Below are 12,136 nucleotides of genomic sequence, written 5' to 3'. Positions count from 1 at the left end.
TTGACTCCTTATGTGCCACAAACCTGTAGCCTGTTTGATGTTACTTACTCTTTTTTTTTTCTTTTTTTTCCTCCTCTCTTGTTGATACCTCTGAAAGCCCTGAGACTCTGAAGGTTTTATGAAATCCCCTGAAAGTCTGAGTTAGGGGCTGTGGGGTGAGGGTGACGGCCGAATGAGAGAAGAAAGAGAGGTTGCTCCTTGCAGTGTCTCCACCCAGGGTTAATAAGGGTTCATATGCCTTTCCTCATCCCTGCAGTATTTTAGAAAAAATTGGACGTTGATATGGGCATGGGGGTGGGGAAGAGAAGACTGGAGGATCAGGCTGGTGTTAAGTGGAGAAACAGAAGCTAATGATTTAATGGTAGCTAGGTCACACTGCAGAAGCTGGTAGGAAATTAACCCTCTGTGTATCCTTTTTTTTTTTTGTAGAGCATGGGAACAACTGCACATGTGTGTTGCTGTCTGTTCAGAGTTGCTCATTATGGATTCTGGTGAAGGTGCTTTTAATAGTCTTCCACCCAGCCCCAAGGGCCACGCAGCTATGTTTATGGCCTTCCTGGGACTGTCTTACTCCAGGTGCATGAGAAAAGGAAGAGCGCAGATTCAGCACGTAGCCCCAGACAGCTGGGGCTGACGGGTCAGGAATTCAGTCCTGACAGCTGGAACTGGACTGAAAGCAGCCAGCACAGTGGGGAGGCCAGGAGAGGAGAGCAGGCGAAAGAGGGTGTGTGGAGAGACAGACAAACGCACGCACGTGTGTGCAGGCACGTGTAGAAAGGCAGCCTTCAGAAACCTTGGGTTCCTCGCATTCCCTTTCTCCCACCTCCCTCTGTTTTGTTCTCTGCTCTTCTGACTGCCTGAATCGTTTTTAATAAGCACGCGTGCACACCCCGCACGAGCGTTGTAGTGACACCTGGCAGAGCCACTAGAGCTGAGGCTCTGTTAGCATTTTCATTAGCAGTCCACCCCATCCTTCCTCTGCTTTTCTGCAGGGTTCAGTATGTAACACTTCACACATCTGACCAATTCCAAATCTTCAGGCAAGTTAATACCTGCTCTTGCCTCCTGTGTGCCAAGATGTCAGTCGTCATTTACGTTGCAGAAGATTGTCTCCTCTTGTTCTTTAGGCAAAAAGATCTTTGTGGTTATTCTGGGAATCAAACTTGCCTCAAAATGGCAATTGCTCACTGTAGATGATGTTTTGATCAGGTTTTTTTGGACTGAATAAAATATGAGGGCTTGCTCTGTGTGTCAAACATAGCTCTGAATCCTTTCACCCCATGAGTGCTGCTTCAGTCCACTTGATGGATTGCATGAAGCCAGTTAAGTCTTGAAATAGCTCCTAGAGGGTCAGTTAGGCAATTGGTATGAGCTGGCAACGGTTGTGGTGATCAAGGCTTACTGCAAAAGGTATCAAGGCAGAGGCGTCCTGAATTGGTCATGTGTTGAAGCTTGCCCTACTGCTGTTCCTCCACAGGTGGAAGATTTTTAGTCTCCAGGCTTGTCAAGATAGTGTTCTTTGCTAGCACTGGATGCTGAGGGACAGAAAACTCAGACTGGAGAGGAGGGAGAAGACAGAAGAGCCTCATTTTTTTTTTTTTTTTTAAGAATATATGGGTATTTGTGCTCAGACAGACAAGGAGGAGGGGAGGTATTGGGTAAGTGAGGGATGGAAACCAACTGTGGAGCTGAGTGGTTTTGTTGTTTGTGTGCTCTTGTAAGTCAGACGTTCCCTGCAGTTAATTCCAGCCACCAGTCTTCACCCTCTTCTCCCCTCCCCTCCCTGACCAAAACCAAAACCCTCAATGTCCAAAAAAACAAACAGGCAGAGTAACCTGGGCCAAAGCCAGACCTTTGCATGTGAAGCTCAAGTGCATAGTGAATATTTCACAGCTGTGTTACAGACCCCTGAAATAAAGGCTTTATAGTGGAAATGCTGACAGCCTCTTAAGTAGAACAGTGTACTGTAATTAGTGTTCTGTGCTTAATGTGCCAAGTGAAGCACAGCAAAGCTAAATGTAAAACTTCAAACCTTTTGTTTTTTTGCAGCAGTAACAGGAGATCAGACAGCATGTTCAGACAGTAGATTAGAGCCTACAATGTATGCGCTGGTCCCTGGAGGTTAAACGCGCTTTTTTTGTGGTGGGGCTCAGAGCAGCAGGAGAGATGTACAGACAGGGCCAGCTGTGAAATCTGGCACTTTGTATCAAATTTCACTTATGTAAGAAATAGATTATTTCTTAAATGCTGACACTGACAATGTACAGCTACAATGCATTTTCACATGTTGGATGCCTGAGTACGTGGCTATGGCTTTGCTTTGTTGCAGCACATAAAATGTGTTGAAGCATTTGTAGCCTGAATAGCACTGCAAATTCAGGGAGCAGAATATGGGGAGACAGGCATGAAAATCACATTGCTCTTGTGAAACTTGGGCCTGATTTTTAGAGCTGTGTCAGTATATTGCCAGCACTGAAGCATATTGGGGTCTCAAGTCTAGCTCTAAAAGCATTTTTCCTGAGGCAAAAGAACAGATGATTACGTAGCTGCTCCTCAGACAAGATGGTAACTGATTGTTTGATGACCACTGTGGTGTGCTAGGGAAGACTTTCCAAAGGATTACTTATGTTTGTGGGATTTCTCTATCTATCACTTTCTCAGGAATGTGTGCTTTTGCACATACCTTATTAATATGCCCACACTCAGGCAGCAGAAGGATGAGGGCAGGCACATTATGCGGTAGATGATGGATGAACTCTGATGGATGTTGTTTTTTCATGCTGACTTGATGTTGTTAGTTAATTAAATGGGTTCAGATGTTAACTGTGTTATACCCTGGCCCATGGGAGGACTTTTAAAATAGATCTTGTTTGCATGTGGACATTGACTGAAGTAACCATTCTGGAGTGGAACAGAATAATTACACTAAAAGAGCTCCTTCTGAGGATGCTCCTATTCATAAATAAATGCTCGTAAGGCAAAAACAAAAAGAGCAAAAGCTAACAAAACATGCGGAGGAAAGGGAGGGAATTGAAATATAGTTGATGATTCAAGAACGGGGTTCCTTTTTCGATAGGGAAGCAGGGAAGATAAAACTAGGGATGTTTTGAAGTGCACAACAGTTGGAGTTGTTATGCATGACTTAGAACTATGTGAACTCTGGGCTGCTGTCTATGAACGATCATGAAGGTCAAAAAGGTGAATAGGTATAAGGAATTAATAGGAAAAGGAATGGAGATCCGAGTAAAAACAATATGATTTTGCTGTATAAACATTTGTTGCACCCACATTTTGAAAACAGTATGTAGCCCATCTGTCCTCTTGCCCATCTCAAAAAGGGTATAGCAGACCTGGAAGAAGGGTCACAGGATAGCATCAGAACTGATCAAAGATAGGGAATGTGGAATGGCTTCCGTGAGAGCCAATAACTTAGTAAGTGGAGTCTCTTCTACTTGAAAAAGAGATGACTTAGGGATAATATCACAGCTGCCTATAAAATAATGAGTGGCATGAAGTTGGTAGATAAGAACTGAGAGTTCGCTTTCTCTTCTAGTACAAGAACTGAGGAGCATCAAATGAAACTAGTTGAAGTCAGGTTCAAAACAAGCAAAAGAAAATGGCTCTTCATGAAGCGGGTGTGTGGAGTTCCTTGCCAAAGGATGCTGCAAATGCTAATCTTTTAAAGATGTACTGGATAAGTTTGCGGTAGAGAATCTTATTGAAATAGGTTAAAAACTGAGAATAATAATAACTTTGAGACTGACAGATTGACAAGAAGTAAGAAAGAATCAAATTTGCACTCCCTGCTCTTAAACTCTTTCTTTGTTCATTTGTTTATGATACTGTTCTTCCTGACTTTTTCCTCTTCACTTATGACTGTGAATGGAAACAGTATCCTGAGCAGGATACTGGTATCTAGTCCAAGATGGCCAGTCTCATGAAGTCTGGAACAGATGTGGCTGCTCACTGGACATGGTTTTCCCAAGCTGCAGCCTCATGCCTGTTGATATAGGTATTGGGACTGGTACTGGCCGCCCTGTATACCACTACTGCTTTTCTTTCTTGGGAGGTGTTTGTGCACCCTGGGGAGCTGCATGTATCCTTTCAGGTGATTTGCTGCTTTATTTCTGTGCTCAAATAAATTGCATTGGTAGAGAATGTTGTTTGGTGCTGAGAAGAGAGTATGGATAGCATTAGAGGATAAGTAGAGAGGATAAGAGCCAGAAAAATGTTTATTTACAGCATCTGGATATGGAGAAGAGCATGAAAATCCACTAAAATCCTACTCAGTCTTTTGTCTGGCCTGGGGATAGCAATGGGATGAGTAGCAGTGTCTTTCAGTCTACAGAGGAAACTCTGTGAGAGTTGCCTTCATTTAAAGGTGACTTTCTCTCGGCAAGTTTCTTTTCCTCTCTTTAAGGCAAAACCAGACTGCAGCACGCTGCTGGTGGAGCAACAGGTGTAGACTCAAGACTGCCTATGGGGCAGTGGTGGCGGGCTGATGTTAGGGAGACACGAGTGCTGTGGGGCAGGGGTGGCAGGCTGGTGTTATCGGTGCAGCAGTAGAACTGCAAAGCAGCAGGAAGAGACCTGTGAGCTCTAGATCATCAGGCTGCACTGCCTGGTGACTTGGTGACTTGATTGCCCTCTTTGAGATCCATTTTCATGGAAATGATTCCTGTGCTAGAGGGGCATGTTTTAAAGAAGGATTTCAGGCCCTACTGCTGCTTTCTTTCTTTTTTTTTCTTTCTTTTTTTTTTAAGTGCTGCCTAGATGTAAAAGGCCATAGGGTTTGCTTACTGTACCTGTTGCATGACTTTGCAGTGTAGACAAATCTAAAGGGATGCAAACTATGGGAAGGAGAGTTTTTGCAGGGAGGAGAAGAGCAAGATGGAGGATTTTAAGCTGATTCTTAAAAGATTTCTATGTTGTCCTGTTCTTATGTGTAGGAACAATTGCTTGTGGTTAGTCTTTCTCCTTCCCTAAAATAGTAGAGAGCTTGAACCAGAAAGAAGCTGCCCCTCAGAGGTGTGACCAGCTGCTCCCAGATTTTGTTTCCTGAAAAGATAGACAAAGCTAGCAGGAGCTATTTAGGCCAGCCTTTCTGCAAGGATTATCTGTACTTCAGTAGTAAGGTAGAGATGCCATATTTTAATTCTGCAGGTGTGGACTTCCCTTCTCACAGTGTGTGGGACAGTGCTGAAGGGAAGCGATGGCTATCCTCTGCCGTGACCTGCAATTTTCATCTGGGGCTCTGCTGCAGAAAAACCTCTTTCCCTGCAAAGGCTGTGTTGGATGTATTGAAGCCCTTTCGGGAGCTTGAGTTGTACAGTTCAGGACTACAGATTTAGCAGCAGAGTGGATGTGGGAGCCACCTGATGGTCTTGGGACCTGATGGATTAGGAGTAGGAGAAGTGATCTGCTTAGGCACTCAGATTTCTTTACCCGTTTGTGTAACGCTGAGCAGGCAAATTTAGATTTAAACTTCTAAAACTGAGTGAATATTAGAGGTTTTATGACATGACAAGGGTTCTCAGCACATCTGAAGTTGTTTTCTATTTTTGATACCTAAGAGTTTGTTATTGAGCTCTCAAGTTAGAAAAAGTTGACAGTAGAAAAATTGAGGTGGGGTAGTTATGGGTAATGTGGTTATAATGTAAAGTGAACTTCAGAAGCATGTTGCTTATGAGTGCATTCTGTAACACTTATAAATCACTTGGAAATGCTTGACTGAAAGTGCAAAATATTATTAATAGAAGCTTCAGGATGAAGTAACGAATGTGGAAAGCCAGTCTCCTTTCTGTGCCTGTAATTTGGGGGCATGAAATTACAGGTTCAGTCCTACGGTTGTTTCTAGGCTTGGATGAGGGTGGTAAAGTGACCTGTTTATTGGATGTGAAGGTCTGAGTAAGCAGTGATGTGTATGATGATTGTGGGAGGCCAACTGGGGCACTGTTGGAGTTACTGGTAAAGAGTACCCTGGTTTCCCAGATCTGCAGGAGGGCTCTCCAGGTCCCAGTGTTAGCTCTGGTCAGACTTGGAAAGATGTGCCTGGGAGTTTCCTTCTGTTTGGGACATGCTGGTGTACCACTTGGGTGACTTGTATAAGTGACAGTGGTTCTGGCTGGGTGGAATGGGGAAACTGTGCTTGTTAGATGAGGAAGTGCTTTCCCAGCTTGTCCTAAGTAATAATCTCAGAAGTGAGATAATGGCAGATCTGTACTGACAAGTTTGCCTGACAAGTTGCCTGATAAACTTTAATTCCAAATTAGGAAGTAAATGTTAGTGTATTCTTGCCCTTGTTAGCTATATTAATCATTTCTTTCTTTTAGCTGGTGGGTTGAGAGGAATCCAATTCAAACTTCATTGTTGCCTATCTTTTTTCCTTCTGAAACCTTTTTTTGTTCTATTAGGTTTGAGTGACTATTTCTTGCCCATATGCCACTTAATCCAGTGGTTGGTCATGGAGATAAAACTGCAGGGTGTTGTGGTCAGGGAGGGGGGAGTGGAACTCACAAATTTCATGATGCCCAAGTTTAAATTTGTGCGTACTCCTTTTAAAGGTAAGTTGTTTTCAGCATACAAGGATTGTCACACTGAGGTGTTGTAAGAGCATCTATTGGATAGGCCCGAAGGGTTGCCTTTCCGACTCTCTACAGCAGGAAGGTTTTAAAGCTATATTTAGGAGCAAAAGAGGAGTAGTCTTTCCAGAAAGTTAATTATGAGTCTTTGGGCACAGGTACCTGTTTCTGAAGCACTAGATCTAGGAAAACTGGCAATATGACATTGACACTTTTTATCTTTTTCTAACAAGATGAGTGATCTGCTGGAGGTTAGAAGATGCTCACTGGCAGTAGGCCAGTTGAACCTGAAGATGAGGCTACTCTTTTTGTGTTGTGTGCTGACCACCATAAGAAAGAGCTATATTCTTTACCTCCTAGTATCAGGCAATCTTCTGGCAAAGCAGCGTGGGGCCTCTGCAGGAGTCTAGAGTGAGAGATAAAGCTGGAGCAAGTATGACATTGGTGATAGTGCTTCCACTAATGAGTTGGTGCTCTTGTTCAGTTTTTCTCCCTCTTAAAAGCTACTAGAAGGGAGGACTTTTCTGTAACACCAAACAGAGGATGGGTTTGGGAGGTACAGCGGCATTGGTCTAGTTGTCAGTGAAAGAGACCATTTTTGATTTTTCCCTGACTCTGTCCTCCCTGGGCTTCCCTCGGTATTCCCCTGGCTAGTAAACAGAAAATAAAAGCCACAAAAGGGTCTTCTGCTTGTTTGGCTTGCTGGGGAGGCAGCAGTGCTGTTGTAAGGGAAGTAGAGGGTGAGTATCGGTGGGATGAGGAAGGAGCAGTCCTTTTCAGAGGAGGCAGCTGTTAGATCAGCTCGGCTGCAGCCTGGGACTGCACACTGAGAGGCTGAAGGTACGTCCTTGCAGAGGGAAAATGTATCTGTTGGTGAAAGTAGGTTGCTGTATTGCCACTGAATGCTGTTAGCTGTAGAGCCAAGGTCAGATGGTGCCTCTTAGGACAGTTACGATTACAGGCAGCCTGAGCTGAGCAGTGTGAGCTCAGCATTGCTAAACCTGTTTGCTGCCTGCATCAAATAATTGGTGTCTTATCTAGATGGGAGCACTTGAATGGCATGCGTCTCCTCCACTTTCTCCTTCGCTGTCAAGAGTGTGGTTTCTAAGGTTAAACCTTTCTTAGTTTGGTTTGAGACCTGTGTTCTGAACTTTAATCTCAGCAGTACAAGCACTGGATTCTTCTTTATCCATGCATAAGTGAGGTTGCTTTAAAAATAAGTGTGTTCTGAAATATTGCAACAAACATGGAACAATAGCTACCGTCCTGCCCCCCAACACTTTTTTTGTTGTTTTTTCTTTTCAAAAAGGAATATTGAGTTGAAGCAGAACTATTTCCTTGTTTTGCTGGTGGATTTGTAGATGCATTTTTAATAGCATATTCTTACACTAAAGAAAAACCCAGTGGAAACTTTGTAAAAGCTGTATTTGTAGAGATGCTCATTTTACAAGGGAAGGGGACAATTTTACATTCTCTCACATGGTCTCAAAACATCTGGGCATATTATTACTAAAAGAGAAAAGAATGAGGACTGAGTTGCTCTAGAGATTGGGATATAAAATCTTTCACTTTCCATGTCACTGGTTTTAAGCCAGTCCAAATTGGAAATAGTTGAAGCATGGATGGCTCACCTGAAGTGAGTTGATGGAGCCTGAGCCCTGTTCTACCTGGTGTAGCACGATAGCTGTGTATGAGATTACTTGTCTCACCTTCTCTAGTATCCTGGGCAATGAGCCCAATGAGACCTTGTTTTATTACTTTATAGTTGATTTCTTCAGCTCTGGTAAGCTGTGTTGTTGAGGTAGTGTGGGGAAGCCTGCTATGCTCCTACATCACTATGCACCGTGTTGGTATAAATATAAGGTGCTGCTCTTCAGGGCAGCTATTAATGATAATAGTAATTATTACAATAGTAACTGCTTGTGCCACGTCCATGCCTTTGGGCCTTAACCAAGTATAACTTTGATGATAATTAAAACCAGAAGATTGTGACCCAGTAAAATTCATGAATTTGGCAGGGACAGCAATACTGGGGAGGAATGTATGCATAAAATATACAATAAATAAAATCAAGCTGTGGAAAGAGTAAAGAAGAGAACATTTTTTGTGTCTGACAGAACAACTGCAGGGTCGAGACCAGAGTTCTCAGAGGTTATCTTCTTATGCCATGGACTGGATTTTGTGCAGTGTAATCCCATAGTAACCTCTTGCTCTGGGGAAATTGCTAAATTCTAGGGCTTCCTCTGCATGACAGTTTTCCCTAAAATGTCTTCTCTCCCTAATCTGGCCCCATCAGCTTTTGTTTTTGCTTTTCCCAGCTTCTTGCTGCACAGGCCTGGCTATGATTTTCTGTATCCTCCAAATAGCCTTTCACAATTGCATTTATTTTCTTCCCTGAAATAGTTGAGGTCTTTGCTCAGAGGGAAAGCAAGCATATTTTGTATTATTATCTCTTGAGTGGGCCATTGGTATGTGGGCATGTGAACCCAGTTACGTTAGCTGCTCCTGCTCTTGGTATCCCCGAGGAGGGCTACACTGGTCTGCTGGGTACGGCTTCCAATTCAAGAACTACAGGGAAGAATTGACTATTCAGTTCTTAGGAGTATGGGGCTGAGAGCAGACTGGACCATCTACTATAGGAGGAGGAAAGATAGAGGCCAGGTCAGCCTGGAAAAGACTTCCAGGTAAGCACTGGGGAGAAAGTGGTTTGCTGCTCTTGTTGGGAGGATGGGAATCACAGGGCAGTGAACGTGTGCCCCAGCTTCTCACTCAGTACTAGCTGTTGCTTGCAATGCTCTGCCTTTGCAATGCTTTGCAATACTCACAAAGTAATCAGGGGAGTAGTAACTCCTTGCTATAGCTCAACAGTATGCTAGTATGCCTATGTTGTGAACGATTAGCCTTGCATCTATTCCTGGCTGCTTGGTGTTCTAAGAAGTGTGGTTCTTCTGAGATGGTTCTTCTCAGTGCCAGTGTGAACCAGACAATCAGCATCTGTATGAGTCCATCTGAATAGTGCTCATGTCTCATAATACTTCCTGTTTTTTTTCTGCATATACTAGGTGACCTTGGAAAAAGTCTTGGGGATAACCGTGTCAGGAGGCAGAGGATTAGCCTGCGACCCCAGAACCGGCCTCGTTGCTTATCCAGCAGGGTGAGTCATTAACCATGCTCTTCAAAGCTAAGATAAACCAGGACTGATATGTCAACTTAAAGATCCAGAGTGTTTCCAGTATGGCCTTTGATAGGGAGACTATTAATCTTTCTTTAGTGTCTTAGCACAGGAGAATGATGAGACTCAGCAGTGTTGACTTTTTAGCTAGGCTCTGTAGTGTGCTAAACTTGTCCGTAACTCAGTCGGATGTTCAAACCGATGAGTACCTAATGGTGCAGGTGATGCTTTCTATGACTTGACAGCTGATGATGCAAAAAGCCTTCTTGTGCGTGTCCTGTGATTTACAGCTTGCAATGTTCCTCATCCAAATGTGAGAGAGACTTCAAGCTGACAGCCTCTTGCATGTGGATTCTCTGGAACGCAAACCATCTATTGACCTCAATCTAAGTCCAAGTAGAGACATCCGAAAGAATACTTTAGATAGCAAAAGATCCACCAAGAGGGAGCTGAGGGGCAGAGAGGTGATTCTGAGAATTGCACAGTTTATCAAAAATCATAAACCCCCTGGGACAGATCCTGGTCTTGCTGAAGTTAGAGCTCACTCAGCTCGCATGGTTTTCTGACCAGTTCTCAGGTGTCAGCAGAGGAACACAGCATATCAGTTACTGGTCTGTGGGATGGGACTTCTCTGAAAGAGAGCAGCCCCTGAAAAATTTTGAAAGGAGAATGGAAGAGCGATGTAGAGATCTTTAACGGATGGCATGAAAAACAGGGGAGAAAAATATTTTGAGTGGGGTGTTGTTACACTGCCAGTGGAGGCATGGGATTAGCTGGAAAGATATGATACCATAATGGGAATAGGCTGGGAGGAGATAAGAGTGACTCTTTAGGAAGAGTCTTTACTGCCCAATGTAGCGCCACATAGAGATACTCCAGCCAACTCTAAATAGGATTGTGGAAGCCCATATGAACTTGGCTCTTCCTCCAAGCTAGTTTGTTGGCTTTGTTGGTCAGCAAGAGGGAGAGCAGTACTTTCAAGTGGCAGAGACATGCTATTCCAAAATGAAAGCTGGAATTGGAGGAAAGGAACTCTTGTCAAGAATAATAGGTGGCATTTTCAGGTGTACAAGAGACAGACTAATGACACTAAAGGATTCTGTGTTTGTTGCTCGAATAAGAGATGAGGTTGGTAAAGCTGGCTAACTTGTTTTTTTAGAACTAGAGAAGGGCAAAAATTTCTAATGTTTCCTGTTAGGCATTAGCACTGCTTTTTAAATCTGAGGTCTATGTGAGTAGAAATGCATTTTGTATAATACTATCAACTAAGAACAGGTCATTTTGATTATGATGTCTGGGTCAAAAACCAAACAGGGCAGAGTCTTTACCTGGGTAAGAATCATCTGATTAAAGAAGCCTCCAGGCTGTGATAACTACAGGCTGCCATGAAGACAGTTAAAAACAGTTAAACTGAAGACAGTTTTAGATCTACATCTGTATTTGACCACATCCTTTATGCTTGAACTCATTGGAGACAAGCAAATATATTTCAATGTGTGCCTCTGCATCTCTTCTGACACTGAATATATTTACCCTTGAAGAGGGCAAGGAGAGAAAGAAGAAAGCAAGTGAAGGATGACTGAGGTGATTTGGGCTCTTCAACAGCTAAAGATAAAACCGTTTTGTTAATAGTGATCTCATCTGACTGAGCTTGTGTGCCGAACATCAGTGTAATCAAGCATGAGGATGCCTGGGTGTGCTTTGAGGGTAATTAAGAGGTTATGTGGATCCTTGGGGCTTTGCAGAGGAATTCTTGTTCTTACTTGGTGGTAGCACCACAGGGTCTGGGGAGGAGACCCATCGAATATACTAGGTGTGTGTTTAGCAATTCCATATTTCATCCGACTTTTGTATCACAGCTAGCCTGTTTTATGATGCTGATGTCATTTGTTGCAGTCAAGTCAATCTTTTTGTGCAGGTTTGACCTAGCATTTGTTAAGGATCCTGGCATTACTGTTTCATTGGCTTTATTGATTTTATTTATTTTTGTCCCTGTTTGTTTGAATATACTGTACACTGGAACCTCTCAAACAAGGCTAGTGTAGGAAGCTGAGCCTTGCTGCATGCACAGTTGGTTCATGACCTGTGCATGCAACTTGGTCATCTTTAGCTGACTTCCAGGTGCTCCAATGATTTCCTCAGCCCTCAGCTCATCTGCTGAGGTTTAGTGATCCTGACACTTGCATGCTTTTTGCTCCTCTGTCCTACCCTTGAAAGCTGAATTTACTCAACAGCTCTGTATTGTCCTGTGAACAGTTTCAGTGTACATTTGGTTGTGATCAAAGCAGGTGCCACAAGCATCCTGGCTTCACTCAGACTAGCCATATGGATGCTTGTGTGAATGGGGACTTGAACATTAGAAGCTTTGGGGCTTTTTGAGCAG

The 12,136-nt window shown here is 43.4% G+C and overlaps 1 protein-coding gene across 4 annotated transcripts in view; it reads left to right on the top strand.

Annotated features, from left to right (window-relative positions):
• Positions 1–12,136, top strand: part of MAPKBP1 (mitogen-activated protein kinase binding protein 1) — a 101,075-nt gene that overhangs the window by 19,991 nt on the left and 68,948 nt on the right. For all 4 annotated transcript variants that reach the window (XM_062576033.1, XM_062576034.1, XM_062576031.1 and 1 more), the window contains exon 3: positions 9,644–9,735. In XM_062576033.1, the coding sequence (XP_062432017.1) occupies positions 9,644–9,735 (92 nt within the window). The remainder of the gene's footprint in view (positions 1–9,643; positions 9,736–12,136) is intronic.

Source organism: Rhea pennata, chromosome 5, assembly GCF_028389875.1.
Source record: "Rhea pennata isolate bPtePen1 chromosome 5, bPtePen1.pri, whole genome shotgun sequence".
In the NCBI taxonomy this organism is placed as follows: domain Eukaryota; kingdom Metazoa; phylum Chordata; class Aves; order Rheiformes; family Rheidae; genus Rhea; species Rhea pennata.
The sequence above is the reverse complement of the archived record's forward strand: the minus strand, read 5'-3'. Positions and strand labels throughout refer to the sequence as shown.